Source organism: Rhinoraja longicauda, chromosome 21 (genome assembly GCF_053455715.1).
Source record: "Rhinoraja longicauda isolate Sanriku21f chromosome 21, sRhiLon1.1, whole genome shotgun sequence".
Classification (NCBI taxonomy): Eukaryota; Metazoa; Chordata; class Chondrichthyes; order Rajiformes; family Arhynchobatidae; genus Rhinoraja; species Rhinoraja longicauda.
Window position 1 is genome coordinate 27,981,282 of NC_135973.1, and position 16,097 is coordinate 27,997,378.

Genomic DNA, 16,097 nt, shown 5'->3' on the forward strand with positions numbered 1-16,097 from the left:
TCCAGTAAAAGTTGGAAGTGCATGATTAAGAAATTCCAATAGTCTTATGTCAAACTGCTGGTATTTTCTAGTAAACTCCAGTGCACTTGGTAACTTTGTTAATTTTCTCACGAGCCGTTGCTCAGAAAGTTGTATTTCCATAATTATTGACACTCCCACGTGATATTTAGCAAAATAGTTCCCAGACAATTCCCTCTTTGATATCACAACTTGAACTCTTGGATTGCAATTATAACTTATTGGAGACTGGCAATGGAAGTTCTACAATTCTACTTATATTCCATCGTAACTGCATGCATTGGCATGAATAATAAATTATTATAAAATGTCCAACTCTTTTAATGCTCAAAGGTTTATATATTTGATTCAATTTTTTAATGTTTGTTGCTTTGGGAATGGAGTACAAAAGGAGGGACATCTTGTTGCAATACTACAGGGCTCTGGTAAAACTACATCTGGAGTAGTGAATAGAATTTGGTCTTTTAAAAAACAATTTTCCTGTTGACAAATATCCGATGACAAAATGCCACAAACTCCAATTTAACAGATGGACAACTCATATAAGGAAACTTGTAAGAAAAAAATAAGGAAAAGAAACGTATAGGGGAACTAGCTGTTGAATGAATGCAGAGGTTCACCACCTCAAGGGCAATTGGGGATAGGCTAATGTCAATGAGGCCCTCGTCTGTAATTGAATTAATTGAAAATAATTATTCCTGGTGGTGCTGCAATATAATGATGAGATGAGAGCAAATATTAAAATATTGCATGTCACAGTTGATGGAAACTCACTTCTATTTTTTTCCAGATTTGGCCCTATTGAGTATAGGGGACCTCTTACAGCTGCTTATATTCATAAGTTCATTCAACGAGTAATGACTCCACTTCAGTATGTCTCTACTCATTCGATTTTGCTGGACTTTCTTTCCCACTATGAGGTAGGTATTTTTCTTTATACCTGGTGTGAGGAATCCTGTTTCTGTATTATGCCATCAGTAGTCTCTGAATGCATGCTAAATATACTTGTTCTTGATTCTGTAAATTCCTTAAACTAACAATCCATTGTGGATCTGAAGGAATGTTAATCATGTTAAATCAGATGTTTGAAGAAGGGTCTCGACCCGAAACGTCACCCATTCCTTCTCTCCAGAGATGCTGCCTGGCCCGCTCAGTTACTCTGGCATTTTGTGTCTATCTTCAGTTTAAACCAGCATCTGCAGTTCCTTCCTACATAAATCAAATGTGTGTTGAGTGTTTTGTTGGTGAGCTAAGTAAAAGAGCCGTTTCCTTTGAATATTTACCTTTCAGTACCAATATATTAGCGAGGAAGGTTATTCTTTTGTACTTGTGCAATTTTATCTTGCAATCAAATGTTAGATTTCGCTATGAAATGAATAAATGCGTGTTTCCAAGATGGGTATTTTACACTTGAGAATGATTCAACTGTGTAATTTATGTTCAAAATGTTCTGCTTGTGTTTTGTCTTTAAATAATTACTTTTTATAATGCTTTTCATTCCCTTTGTCCTAAAACCACAGTATTTTTGAAGTGTAGTTGTTTTCAAATAGGAAAACGCAGCTATTTTCTAATTTTTCCTTGGCAAGGTGCTATGAATACCATTTCCATAAACTAGAACATAGAGTGGGCCATCTAACCCTTCTTGTACGCTCTGTCATTCATTAGGATTGTAGCTCATTATGATACCCCAGTGCCACAGACATGCACTAACCCCATCTACCTTTAACACCCAAAAATTATTGATTTCAGTTTGAATATATGTTTTACAGTTCTGTGGTTGAGAGCTGCCAAAGATTCATATTGGGTGAGGAAATGTCCTCTCATTTCAATCTTGGTAGGTGATGTTTCGGGTTGAGAACTTTGTTCAGACTCTTCATACAGTCTGAAGAAGGGTCCCAACCCGAAATATCACCTATCCAGAGATGCTGCCTGAGCCGCCGAGTCCACCCCAGCATTTTGTGTCCTTTTGTGTAAACCAGCATCTGCAGTTCCTTGTTTCTAGATATCAGACCAACTGGCCTGTGGTCTTTATTTGCTCTCTTTCCCCCTTTGTTAAATAACCAGGTTACTCTACTTTAGTTTGTGGGAATATCTGTAAAGCAGTGTGTAATTTTGCAGATATAAATTGTCAGTACTTTCCTCAATTACTCACCATTACCTTTAGTCATTTACGGTGACTTCCTCACAGGTTCTTGCAAGTATGAATTCATCTAGCAGTGATGCAAGGTTTGAGCATTAGTTTACTTAGTGCCTGTGATCCTCTGCTTATTCTGCCCTTATAATGGAGTTTAAGAACAAATACATAAAGTTACATAAAACAATGGACTTAATTTATTTACCTTCTGTTTCTACTAATTTCTTGTGGTGAGTTCTTCTGGCATATTGCTGAATATATTTTAATAGTTAATATATAAAATTGCAACACTTAATTGGTTATTAAAATGCATTGCTCTTTCATATGCATCTGAGGCTCCTATGATAGTGCGCATCATCGTGACAATTTCCCAATTGACCACAAGAGGGAGGTCACGTCTCAAAATGTGTGGGAAGGAACTGCAGATGCTGGGTTATGCCGAAGATAGACACAAAATGCTGGAGTAACTCAGATGGTCAGGCAGCATCTTTGGATAGAAGAAATGGATGACATTTGGGGTCGACAAAGTTCGGGCCTGAAGAAAGGTCTCGACCGGAAACGTCACCCATTCCTTCCATCCAGAGATGCTGCCTGTCCCGCTGAATTACTCCAGCATTTTGTGTGTGTGAAGTCTCAAACCATTGATCCAGTACCAGGATAAAACAACTTTGACATTTCTTTTGAAGTTTGTTCATAAACTTATAATGTTCCAATGGAGCACCTCATTTCTGAATAAATTAATTACTGGATTCTGAAATACATTATGGATGGGATGTCCATTAGTGCCTCATGCATTACAAACTAAAATACAGTCGTTGTTTTGGATTTTTCTGCATGATATCCTGTGGTCATGTTGTTACTGATCTGATTTATTCTGGAGAAATTTGACAAAATGTATGAAAACTCTGGGTTTCACTGCACACAACTATTGTGAATGTCCCTATCAGCCACTCTAATTACTCTTCTTTGCTTTTTTAATTGTTTTTATGTTGCCCTTTTAATTATCTGATAACCTATTTTTTCCCGTTTGATATAGATTGGGCGTAGTTATTTAAAACTGATTTAAGAGTTTACACGTCAGAAAACTCTTCATTGATTGCTGGGCTTTTTGTAGTTTGAATTTGAAAGAGTTTTAATTATTCCTTTTAATTATTCCTTTTAAAGACGAGTCTGTCACTCTGGCTATTACTCAAGCAGCACTAATATTTGATAGTGTTCGTGATTGAAATGAGGAACTGCAGATGCTGATTTACAAAAAAAATATTTAAAAGTGCTGTAGTAACCCAGCAGATCAGGCAGTATTTATGGAGAACATGTAGAGGTGACATTTCAGATTGGGACTCTTCTTCAGACTGATTTAAGTTTGTATTGATGTTACTGTAGGATTGCTTTAATGTTACTTATCTGGAGCAATCTCTCCTAGATAATATGCATTATAAGAAAAAAAAGATTACATAACAGCTTATTGAGCAATATTTTTTTTAACCAGTGTTTCAGTGGGTTTGATCCTGACCTCTGGTGCTGTCTGTGTGGAGTTTGCATGTTCTCCCTGTGACCATGTGGGATTCCTCCAGGTGCTTCGGTTTCCTCCCACATCCCAAAAATGTGCGGGTCTGTAAGTTAATTGGCCTCTGTTAATTGCCCTTGATGTGTAAGGAGTCGATTTGATAAGTGGGGTGACATCGAACTGGTGTTAACAGGTGATCAATGGTTGACGTGGGCCAAAGGCCCTGTTTCCATGCTGTATCCTTCAATTGAATTTATACCATCGTAAAATGATTCTTCCCACCTCCTGTACAGTGACTTATACAGTAATATGTACATAATTGAATGTTGGTAAGCTCCTGCAAACTAGCCATGATATTTGTGCTTATGGGGTCTTAGTTTGCGTCTCTGTTCTTTATGGCAATTTTCTACAAAAGTCATCTTTGCAGGCGTGTATTCTCAGCAGGCATAAAGGAAATAAATTAGCTCCCCAAAGGGCAAAACTCTGCCGCATCTTTTCTTGAATGTATACCAGCATTTTGTGAATATATAGAGAAATTGTGAATAAATATACGTTCTTGTATATAATATGACAATAGCAATTGTGCTTGTGTGGGCGAGCCAACGTTTGATGCCAGTTGAGCTTGTACAGGCAGCAGTCATGGAAAGAGTATAGACTCTCCACCGGCCAGAGAAAGTGAGATGTGTAAGAAAGAGTTGAGCAAGAATGTCCAGAGAATTACATTGTAACTTCCTGCCAGGAGTTGGCTATAAAAATTGAACCTCCAGAGCTCATTTCAGGCAACCGTGTGAACTTGCAGTACATCAGTAGAATGCATTGTTTTGAAATTGAAGCAATACAACATTACACCAGGAAAGATGACTACACATTTCTTTAACATTGCAATTAAAGACCGTAACCTTATTGACCTCTTATTAGCAACAATAGGGTGGCACACAGCCATTGTTATAAGTGTCTTTTCGCCGCCTGCATTTATTCAAAGAAAGAGGTTAAAAGAGTAATGGCCAGTCCAAAACAAGTGAAATTCTGAAAATTAAGATGTCCATATTAATTTTTGGTGTCATTTTTGTCAAGGGGCTTGCCACCTTTTGGGCTATTTTCTCATGGATGTTGTGGAAGTTTTACATGAAAGACACTTTTTGAAACTGAATCTATTGCATTTTTTTTTATTTTAAACACTCAATTCTTTACAGGATTCAGAGGAAATCAACAATCTTCCGGCATTTTACATGGGGTAGAAAGATGAACAATTTTGGGAAGACTTATTTTGAATTTTGCTAAACATAGTGACTTTTTAGACTTTTAGAGACTTTTTGTTTTTAGAGATACAGTGTTTATCAGGCCCTTCGGCCATCCGAATCCACGCAAACCAGCGATCACCCCTTACACCGGCACTATCTTACACACTGCGGACAATTTACGATTTTTTTTGTACCATAGTCGATGAATCTACAAATGTCTATTTATTCACAAAATGCTGGAGTAACTCAGCAGGTCAGGCAGCATCTCGGGAGAGAAGGAATGGGCGATGTTTCGGGTCGAGACCCTTCTTCAGACTACAAATCTACAAATCTCTACGTCTTTGGGATGTGGGAGGAAACCGGAGCACCTGGAGAAAACCCATGTGGTCACAGGTCTCTGGCGCCGTAAGGCAGCAACACTACCGCCGCCCCACTGTGCCGCCCCTATGACAGCGTATCCAAAATAGAATTTAATACTATCATTTGATTTATCCAAGCATCAATCAAGATTAAGTGAATCCAGGCTGATTGTAGAAATTGTATTAACGGCACTTGGACATGTAGAAAAGTAACCAGTATTCACATCTGCATGGAACTGGATACTAGGGATACAAACAAGGACGTGGAATGATTCGAGTGTCCATTCATATCGGGCATACAAATAGTTATGTTATTTAGTATTGAGAAATGCAAAGTACATGTTATTGGGGCATATGGAAAGGGTCTATTACTTAAATGAAAAATGATCTGCATGGTCTGGGATCATGAATAAATTAAAGCTCTTGCAATACTGTTAAAGGCAAGGAATAATACCAGTTATGCTTCCATTCATTTCAAGAGGGCTAGAATACAAAAGAGGGATGTAATGCTGAGGCTCTAGGGAGCTAGGTAGGCCGCATTTGGAGTATTGTGAGCAATTCTGGGAACCATATCTGAGGAACGATGCACTGGCTCTGGAGAAGGTTCAGAGGAGGTTTACAAGAATGATCCCAGGAATGAGTGGGTTAACATATGATGAGCATTTGACGGCACTGGGCCTGTACGCGCTGGAGTTTAGAAGGATGAGGGGGCACCTCATTGAAACTTACAGACTAGTGAAAGACTTGGTTAGAGTGGATGTGGAGACGATGTTTCCACTAGCAGGAGAGGCTAGGGTTAGAGGTCATAGTCCCAGAATTAAAGAACGTTCCTTTTTGAAGGAGATGAGGAGGAATTTCTTTAGTCAGAGTGTGGTGAATCTGTGGAATTCTTTGCCACAGAAGGCTGTGGAGGCCGTCAATGGGTATTTTTAAGGCAGATTCTTGATTAGTTAGGGTGTCAGGCAGGAAAATGGTGTTGGGAGGGAGAGATAGATCAGCCATGATTGAATGGCCTATCAATGCAGCTATCATTTATGAGCTTACGAATGAAAGAGATGATTCAGCATGGGCAATAAGTTTAGCGGCTTTGGCAAATATTGTATGAATATTTCAACAAACCACCAAAACACAATCATTTGGTACATCTATCGTTCTCCTAAGAAGATATCAAAAGAAAGCTTTGATGAATGAGTATTCTGAGGTGGCAAGGACCGACTTGAAAAGAACAATTAATTTATGGATCTGTGTTGCAGCACTTTCCAATGGAAGGATTCCGCAACCTATCTTTGAGGCAGCTACAGACTATTCAATACACAGGATTTTTTTGGGAACATTATATGCCTGCCCTTCAATCTAATACTATCTTCAATTTGATAGTCTCAGCTAGACCATGTTTTCTCTTTTTAGTTTTGCCTTAAAGGGCATATTTAAAGACTTAATACATAGTCAGTAAATAACAAAAAGTCAGCTGTTACTTGTTTACTGTTATACCTTTAAATACAGTTCCCTACCTTGCCCAACTCTTTATTTTATCTGCCGTCACAATTTCCTTTATTCAAATTTAAAACTGGTTTTGCATTGGACTAATCATTTGCAATTTTATTTTAATAGATTTAATCATGTAATCCCTAGTCTCAAAAGGCTCTGTAACTACCAGATTATTGATTACACTTCCTCGTTAAATATTGTTATGCATAATATTTTGCAATGCAATATAAGATGGACTGTTCCGGTATGGCAGGTTTCCTTCTCGTTTGAACTTTTAATGAGCCAGACGTATTTTAATAGCAATTTGACTTGTTTCATGATCACCATTATTAATGTTCAGATGACTCTAACTGGATTTTAATTCCTCGACTGTCTTGATGGCTTTTGACTCTCCAGTTGATTTGTCTGGATCATTAGACCCATAATTTAAACTCAATGCTCTTACACCCTCTATTATTACCACAAACCCATTGCAGCTATTGCTCATGTGGTTAGCAAATTGAACTCTGATGTTAACCTCTTTAAAGCATGTGATCTCAAATTCCAGAAAGGCTCTTTAACCACCAGGTTATTGTTTACCATTTCCTTGTTATTTAGTGTGTAGGAAGGAACTGCAGATGCTGATTTACACTGAAGATAGACACAGAAAGCAATAGTAACTCAGCAGGTCAGACAAGACCTGGAGAAAAAGAATGGGTGACATTTCGGGTCAAGACCCTTCTTCAGACGGTCTGAAGCTTGAAGAAGGGTCTCGACCCGAAACGTCACCTATTCCTTTTCTCCAGCGATGCTGTCTGACCCGCTGAGTTACTCCAGCTTTTTGTGTCTATCCTTGTTATTTAATGTTATGAACAATATTTCACAGTATAATATAGGCTGGACTGGGCAGATATGACAGTTTTTTTCCTTCTCCAATAAACATTCAGTAAGCCCAACGTTTTTCTGCAAGAATCCGTCAATTTGAATGAAACACTTTTTGCTTAATTGACTTCCATATCCATTTATTGATTAGATGATTTCTGTTGGCGCTTGATGCTTATCATAAGAGTGAAAACTGAAAGAGAAGGTAAAGATGAGGCAGGAAATTAGTTGTCAGGATGACTAACATATCCAAGAATAAAGTGCTGTCGATGGAATTCTGCAATGAATATTGCATACAGAAATGCTTAGCAGATTAGACAGTATCTGTTGAGAGATAAAGGAGAGTTTTAAAACTGAAATTTTATCAGACAAGAAAGGTATCTGATGATCCCATTCTTGTCTGAGGAAGGTAAAAGGTAGTAGGTCAAAGTGCTAGAAGTTAATGGTGTATCTTCCTTGTAGGAGATGGTCTATCTCCTATGTAGGAGTTAATGGTGTTTCTTCCTTGTAGGAGAAGGTCTATCTGAGTGTTTCTGGATGCCTGTTTTTGATTTGCACATTGCTTTCCAAGTGCATAACCCCTGCGTAAAATGTGAGGTGCCTGTATAGATCTATTTGCTGGTTTTCAATTTCCGAGGGCCTTTTAATTCTTGAAGAATTTTACACCAAATAATGTATTTTTTGACGGACTGCTAATTGTATGTAAATTTTTGGGAAAATTAACACTTTTAAAATTGGCTGTAATTTACAAAATTATGTTTGCTTTAATTACTCCTGGGATACATCTTTAACTTTATTAAAGGTGCGTCATGAACCCAAGTTGTGTATTATATACCTTAAATACTGTGGCGTCTATAACTACCAGCCCAAAGCGGACCCTGTAATGGATGATATTTAAACAAAACACAGGAGTTCCTGGCATTTTTTTGTTTTTTGTGTTTATACTAGTTTCATGTGAGATTGTATTGTGGGGATAGTCCAATGAGTCTCGTGTGTCAACTGTTAACACTTTAATATATAGATATAGTGTGCCTTCGGATATACCCTGGGAGGATGTGTTTGCATCAGAATCATCTTTTGTGAAATATAAGTAACTTGACATTTTCACGAAGCTGCAAGTTTTGTGAATGTGATAGAAGATACTGATGGGCCTTCTCACGGTTTTGAGTTGTCTCCATTTTCCCTTCTCTAATACAGCCAGGAGTTCTTGGATATTTTGAGTTCAACAGCTCGCCACAGCCTCCGGGTTACCTGACGCTCTATATCTCTGCATTGCATGCACTAAAAAGAGGTAAAACTTCTCCATTTTGTTTTTAAAAAAAAGTTATATAATCTATGTGACATGAACTTTATATCAGATGAATGGATTTTAAGTTTTAGTAACACCACATAAAACGTTAAAGTATAGGGGACCATAGCCTGTCCTTTGCCTCCTGTACCTTTTTCTTTTAAGTAGCTATCCACATACTTTTTATGGATTTGTTGTGCATGTCCAACTAAAAGTTGTTTGCAGCTTTGAACGTTATAAAAGTGTGACCACTTTTTCCACCATTTTGTAGAAACGTGTTTTTTTTCCCTGGCTAGCAGCAATTCTGGAGAAATGTAATCTGATTGCAGGTCCTGCCCAGGTTACAGCAGGGTACTGTTTCTGTGAATTATTCGTAATGTGGCCAAGAACAGAGTTTGCACACATCGGAAGATGCCTTCAGCCCTACAGCAGCCAGCAAACCCATCCCCCTGGGCATTCAAATGCGTGTTTGTGTGTGCTGGTAGTACAGGTCAGGCATTCATAAACTGAGGGGGACGTGTATAAATTTGAAAAGGTGCAGGTTAGTTTGCTTTATTGTGGCGTGTACCGAGGTACAATGAAAAATGTTTTTGTTGTGTGCCATCCAGTCAGCGGAAAGACTACACATGATCATAGTCAAGTTCTCCACAGTGTACAGATACAGAATAAAGGGAATAACATTTGAAGATAAAGTCTGATTAAAGGGTGGTTAGTTTGCGTGATGGTGTGGGCTCCGTCCACAATTCTCTGCAATTTTTTGCATTCTTGGATGGAGCTGTTCCTAAACTATGCTGCGTTGCATCCCGATAAAATGTTTTCTACGGCGCATCTGTGGAAGTTGGTGAGAATTGTTGGGAACATGCCAAACATCACAAGCCTTCTAAGGAAGTAGAAGCGTCGGTGAGCCTTCTTGGCCGTTGCTTCGATATGGCTGGTCCATGACAATTGCTGGTGATATTTACTCCTAGGAACTTGAAGCTTTATTTATTTTGAAGCATTTTGCATGAAACAAAAAATAAATTGGGACACATGTGTACACACACCATGGCATTGGGAAGAAGCTCAAGTGTCATCAGTTTTTTTTTAAATTATAGAATTTGCAAATGTTTTGAGCGTTTAACTTTGAAGAGTTATTTGATAGCTGTCTTTCAATAGTTAATGGTTCAATGGTGCTTTATTGTCACTTGTGCAAATGCACAGTGAAATTCTTTTCTTACAAACAGTCCGGTGGAGTATTGCCATACCTAAGCACATCCTGATTAGCAAAGTGTACAGAAATAGTCCACTGAGCCTGCATGCAAGAGACGCCTAGCTTTCATTCCATTTCCAAATTGCATCCTAAAGGTAATAGAGCAGAACAAGATAGACCACTCGACCCTAAAAATGGCGCCATTTTAGTAGGCAGAAACTTGCAGAAACATTTAAAAAGAAAAATAACAAAAATCTGTGAATTAATACATGAGATATATTCTGCATTTTTATGGTATCATCACACATACTGTTGTTCCCCCAAAACACTGATTACACTGCGAGAGGCATAGCGAACGTTGGGTTTTGCTTACTAAAATGGCGGACGTTACACTCCTTTGCGTACTACACTTCAGTATAGGCGATTTCAACGGAGTGGTTCATCTTGCTCCTCTAGTATCTTTGGTGCAGCCATCGCCTTCCTTGGATGGGCGGATTGAGCAGCGAACCCACGTCCCTCTCCTCACCCGTCCACGTTTGTTGCCTGATGTGTAGGCCAGACCGTGGTTCCCTCTGCTCTCCTATTGACCTTCCTCCCTGCTCGTCCAATCCGTTGTCGTCGCGGTTACATCCTCCCGGTCTCTGGTCATAGAGTCCTAGAGTGATACAGTGCGGAAACAGGCCCTTCGACCCAACTTGCCCACACCGGCCAACATGTCCCAGCAACACTAGTTGTTCTGCCTGCGTTTGGTCCATATCCCTCCATACTTGTCATATCCATGTACCTGTCTAACTGCTTCTTGAACATTGGGATTGTCCCAGCCTCCACCACCTCCTCTGGCAGCTTGTTCCATACACCTACCACCCTCTGTGAAAATGTTACCCCTCAGATTCCATTTAAATATTTTCCCCTTCACCTTGAACGTATGTCCTCTGATCCTCGATTCCCCCACTCTGGGCAAGAGATTTTGTGCATCTACCCAATCTATTCCTCTCGTGATTTTGTATACCTCTATAAGATCACCCCTCATCCTCCTGCGCTCCAAGGAATAGAGACCCAGCCTACTTAACCTCTCCCTATAGCTCACACCCTCTAGTCCTGGCAACATCCTTGTAATTCGTCTCTGACCCTTTCAAGCTTGACAATAACAATAAAATGGTGCCCAGAACTGAAAATACTCTAAATGCGGTCTCACCAACGTCTTATACAACTGTAACATGACCTCCCAACTTCTATACTCAATACTCTGACTGATGAAGGCCAATGTTCCAAAAGCCTTTTTGACCACCTTTTTGACCACCTTATCTACCTGCAACTCGACCATCAAGGAACCATGCACCTGCACTCCTAGATCCCTCTGCTCAGCACATTCCCCTTGCACCTGCCCTTGTTAGACATCCCAAAATGCAACACCTCCCATTTCTCTGTATTGAATTCCATCAACCATTTGAAGGTAAACACAAAATGCGGGAGTAACTCAGCGGGTCAGACAGCATCTCAGGAGAGAAGGAATGGGTGACATTTCGGGTCAAGACCTTTCTTCGGACCTCCTCTCTTCATCAACCATCCCTCAGCCCAACCGGCCAATCGATTAAGATCCTGCTGCAATCTTTCACAACCATCTTCCCTATCTGCAAAACCACCCACTTTTGTATCATCAGCAAATTTGCTAATCTTCCCCTGTATGTTCTCATCCAAATCATTGATGTAGGCCAGCTCAGCTGCTTCCTGCTAACAGGCTGCGGCCCCCAGCGAGAGCCCTTTTTAAAATCTTTGGTATTGCTTTTTAAATGTGGGTACACTTGTTTCAACAGGGTTCAATATTGTCAGTAATTTTCAACAACTATTGTTGACGTGTGCAATTAATCTTTGGTTCAGTGTTGATTGTATTGATGAAAGCTGGAACAGTGCACCCTTTGGGTGAATGGGGCACGGTTGACTGCAGCCTTTAGATTTCAGTGTTGATATGTGCAGTCAGTTTTACACAAGAATGAGGAAGGAGGTTTTATCATTGGAACTGCAAATGTGGCCATATTATTCTAAGTAAAGTATTTTCTGAATTGATACAGTGAAGTTACTCTTGAATTAAATATGCATCCTTTTATATTTTGGGAGGAGAAATCTACTTCAAAAATTACCAGCCCCAACTTTTTTTCCCCTATTAAAGAAAACAGGCGGCAAATTGCAACCAGGGCAACACAAGAAGTGGAACTTTTGCTCTTTATTATTTGTGGTCATGCAGCATGTTATATCTGGGCCCTTTCCTTGCCTTTAACTTTGGACATACAGCGTGGAGGCAGGCCCTTCGGCCCACTGAATCCACGCCAGCCAGCAATCGCTCCGTACACTAACACTATCCTGCACACTAGGGACAATTTTACCGAAGCCAATTAACCTACAAACCTGTGCGTCTTTGGAGTGTGGGTAGAAACGGGAGCACCCGGAGAAAACCAACACGGTCACAGGGAGAACGTACAAACTCCTCAGCCAGCACACGTAGTCAGGATTGAACCCGGGTCTCTGGCGTTGTACGGCTGTAAGGTAACTCTACTGCTCCACCACTGTGCCGCCCCACACAAAATAATAATGCAAAATAATCTGCAGTGTGAACAAGGTGGGGATAGTCCTGATAATAAGCTGCTGATGTCTTCTAGCCATTACCAAAGCTAATTATTTGACTGCTGCCTAATGTTGGCTGAGTACAATAATATGAAAGTATAATTTCAGTTACTGATTTATGACTCAATGACTGGTCAGATATAATAGTGGTTTATGATCATTAGTCTTGATCTTCTAATAATTACTTAATGACATGGATGGCGAATGCTTGTGTTTACATGGGGTGAGAACGCTAGTTTCTCCTTTTTTTTTTAACCTATTGGCCTCATTAATGTTGCTATTCAAAATATTGAGCTGGCGTCATATGCATGCAAACAGGCCCTCAGCCCAACTCGTCTACGCCGACCAACATGCCTATCTGAACGACTCTCATTTGGTTGCATTGGTGTCTCTAAAACGTTTTTCTAATCATGAACCTATTACGTTTTAATTGTACACTCCTCTACCGACCGCTTCCTCTGCCAGATCATACCGCACTCTGTGAAAAGGCTGGCCTTCAGGTCTCCTTTAAATCTGTCTGCTCTCATCTCAGCCTATACCACTTCGTTTTAGACTCCACTACCCTGGGAAAAGACCAACCATCCACCTTTTCAGTGCTCCTCATGATTTTCTGGAGAATCTAAAGGAGACATGATTTTCTGAATGTCTGAGATCACCTCTCTGTCTCCTTAGCTCCAGGGAATACAGCTCCAGCCTATCCAGTCTCTCCTTCTTTCTCAAGCCCTCCAGTTCAGGCTCCATCTTTGAGGATCGTTTCTGCACGTCCTCTAGCTTAATCGCATCCATCCTATTGTACGGCGACCAGCACCGCATGAAATATTCGAGGTGCGGTCTCGCCAACGTTGTGTACAGCTACAACTTGACATCCCAGCTCTTGTATTCAATGTACAGAACTTGGACAATGCATGTGCAAGAAAATAACTGCAGATGCTGGTACAAATCGAAGATATTTATTCACAAAACGCTGGAGTAACTCAGCAGGTCAGGCAGCATCTCAGGAGAGAAGGAATGGGCGACGTTTCGGGTCGAGACCCTTCTTCAGACTGAAGAAGGGTCTCGACCCGAAACGTTGCCCATTCCTTCTCTCCTGAGATGCTGCCTGACCTGCTGAGTTACTCCAGCATTTTGTGAATAAATGGACAATGCATGTGGTCAGGAGAGTAAGAAAGAAACTTGCGTTTCCTTGTAGGAAAATGAAATAAAAACTGCTTTCATCCCACTTAGAAGTGTAGTTGTAGCCAGCAGCAATGGGGAAAGAGAAATCTGGGAATATGAAGCCAGGTTCATTGGGCAGTGGAGTGGACATGAGCAAGGAAAAATATTATTTCAAGGGAAAAAAAAATCCTTGTGTAAATATACTTTTATATTGAGGTAATGGAAGTTTTCCATCTTTGAAACTAGGTTAAAGCAACTATTTTTTCCCCTGTTGTTTTTTAAACGGACCAATCAGCATAGACCAGGTTTTAACTTAAAGACTGTGTTAACAATCTCCAAAACTTTCCATAATTAGAAAAGTCAACTTGGAGGTATTTACTATAGCGAGAGTGGGTTTTTTCACATGCCTGCTCTGGTAATATTTCTAGCTTGTGAAATTAATATTTATGATTATTGGTATCCCCAAAAGAAATAAATTTTATTAATAAGATTGTAAATAAATCATTAACATAGTTGAAAGCTATGTTAAAAGAACATATTCCTTTTCTAACTGGTGAATTTTTCAGGATTGATTTAAATGTGTGAGGTGTTGGAAATGTTTCTTTTTTACGAAGAATAACACTGTCCATAATTTTATTATCCTAATGTCATTTTGATTCTAGCCAGATTCTCTTTGCTTTACAAACCAGTAATGCTGTCTTTGATAATGAATAGATCCTACTCAACATTCCAACCATGTGTGCAACAACCACACGGACTGTGAGAGATCAGTCTTTTAACGGTAGAATTCCTATTGAATTCCTACTGAATTTTACTTTAATATATATTAGAAATTGCAGTGGGCTTGCATGGAATTAGTTTGTTCTTTTGGGACTGTTTAATTCTAGTCTTAAAATGGTTGATCAGCATTCGATTTGCAGTTAGGTCTTTGATACCTTAAAACATTCATTGCTTGGTATACCAATTGTTTGAGTTCTAACAGCTAATATGTTTTTATAGCACAAGGTCTGCATTAAAACAATTGATGAGTCTGTTTTCCCGATAGTAGGATTTATTTTGTTCAGATGAGTAAGTTTTTCTTTCACAAAGCAGTTAAAATTTTGAAATTATTTGACTTCATTACCTGTGAATGAAAGACAGATCTCTACAAAAATCTTTGTGATAAAGTGAAGAAAGTGTTTCATTTGTACCCTGTAATTATTCAGAGTTCAAGCTTATTTTTAAATACAACTGAATAGGGCGGCACGGTGGCGCAGCGGTAGAGTTGCTGCCTTACAGCGAATGCAGCGCCGGAGACCTGGGTTCGATCCCGACTACGGGTGCTGTCTGGAGTTTGTACGTTCTCCCCGTGACCTGCGTGGGTTTTCTCTGAGATCTTTGGGTTTCCTCACACACTCCAAAGACGTACAGGTTTGTAGGTTAATTGGCTTGGTAAATGTAAAAATTGTCCCTGATGGATATAGGATAGTGTTAATGTGCGGGGATCGCTGGTTGGCACGGACCCGGTGGGCCGAAAGGGCCTGTTTCCGCACTGTATCTCTAAACTAAAAAATCAAAACTAAACTAAATCATAGACACAAAATGCTGGAGTAACTCAGCGGGACAGGCAGCATTTTTGGAGAGAAGGAATGGATGACGTTTCGGGTCGAGACCCTTCTTCAGACTCGACTCGAAACGTCACCCATTCCTTCTCTCCAAAAATGCTGCCTGTCCCGCTGAGTTACTCCAGCATTTTGTGTCTACCTTCGATTTAAACCAGCATCTGCAGTTCTTTCCTACACACTCCCCATGATCGTGTGGTTTTTTTCCCGGGTGCTCTGGTTTCCTCCTAATGTTAATTGGCTTCTGTAAAAATTGTAAATTTTTGCAATTTACAATTTATAACTTTAAAATTGTAATTTGTCCCTAGTGTGTAGGATATGGTATGTTGTGGTACGGGGATTGCTGGTCGTCGCGGACCTGGTGGGCCAAAGGGCCTGTTTCAGCGCTGTGTCTCTAAACTAAACTAATAAACTGGAATGGACCCTCATAAAATCAAATTTTAACAGTTCAATGTAGGGGAGGTGTGGTTGGTGGAAGCTTTATTTCATGAAGTATTTGATCTCAATAGACAATAGGTGCAGGAGGAGGCCATTCGGCCCTTCGAGCCAGCACCGCCATTCAATGTGATCATGGCTGATCATTCTCAATCAGTACCCCGTTCCTGCCTTCTCCCCATACCCCCTGACTCCGCTATCC

At 39.9% G+C, this 16,097-nt stretch overlaps 1 protein-coding gene across 2 annotated transcripts in view; it reads left to right on the forward strand.

Annotated features, from left to right (window-relative positions):
• The window catches only part of txndc11 (thioredoxin domain containing 11), a 62,479-nt gene that overhangs the window by 26,600 nt on the left and 19,782 nt on the right, over positions 1–16,097 (forward strand). Inside the window, exons 4-5 of one of the 2 annotated variants that reach the window (XM_078418180.1) lie at positions 809–938; positions 8,806–8,899. In XM_078418180.1, coding sequence (XP_078274306.1) covers positions 809–938; positions 8,806–8,899 — 224 coding nt within the window. Of the gene's footprint in view, positions 1–808; positions 939–5,164; positions 5,294–8,805; positions 8,900–16,097 lie in introns of those variants that run through there. The other variant, XM_078418181.1, reaches the window with a different exon arrangement.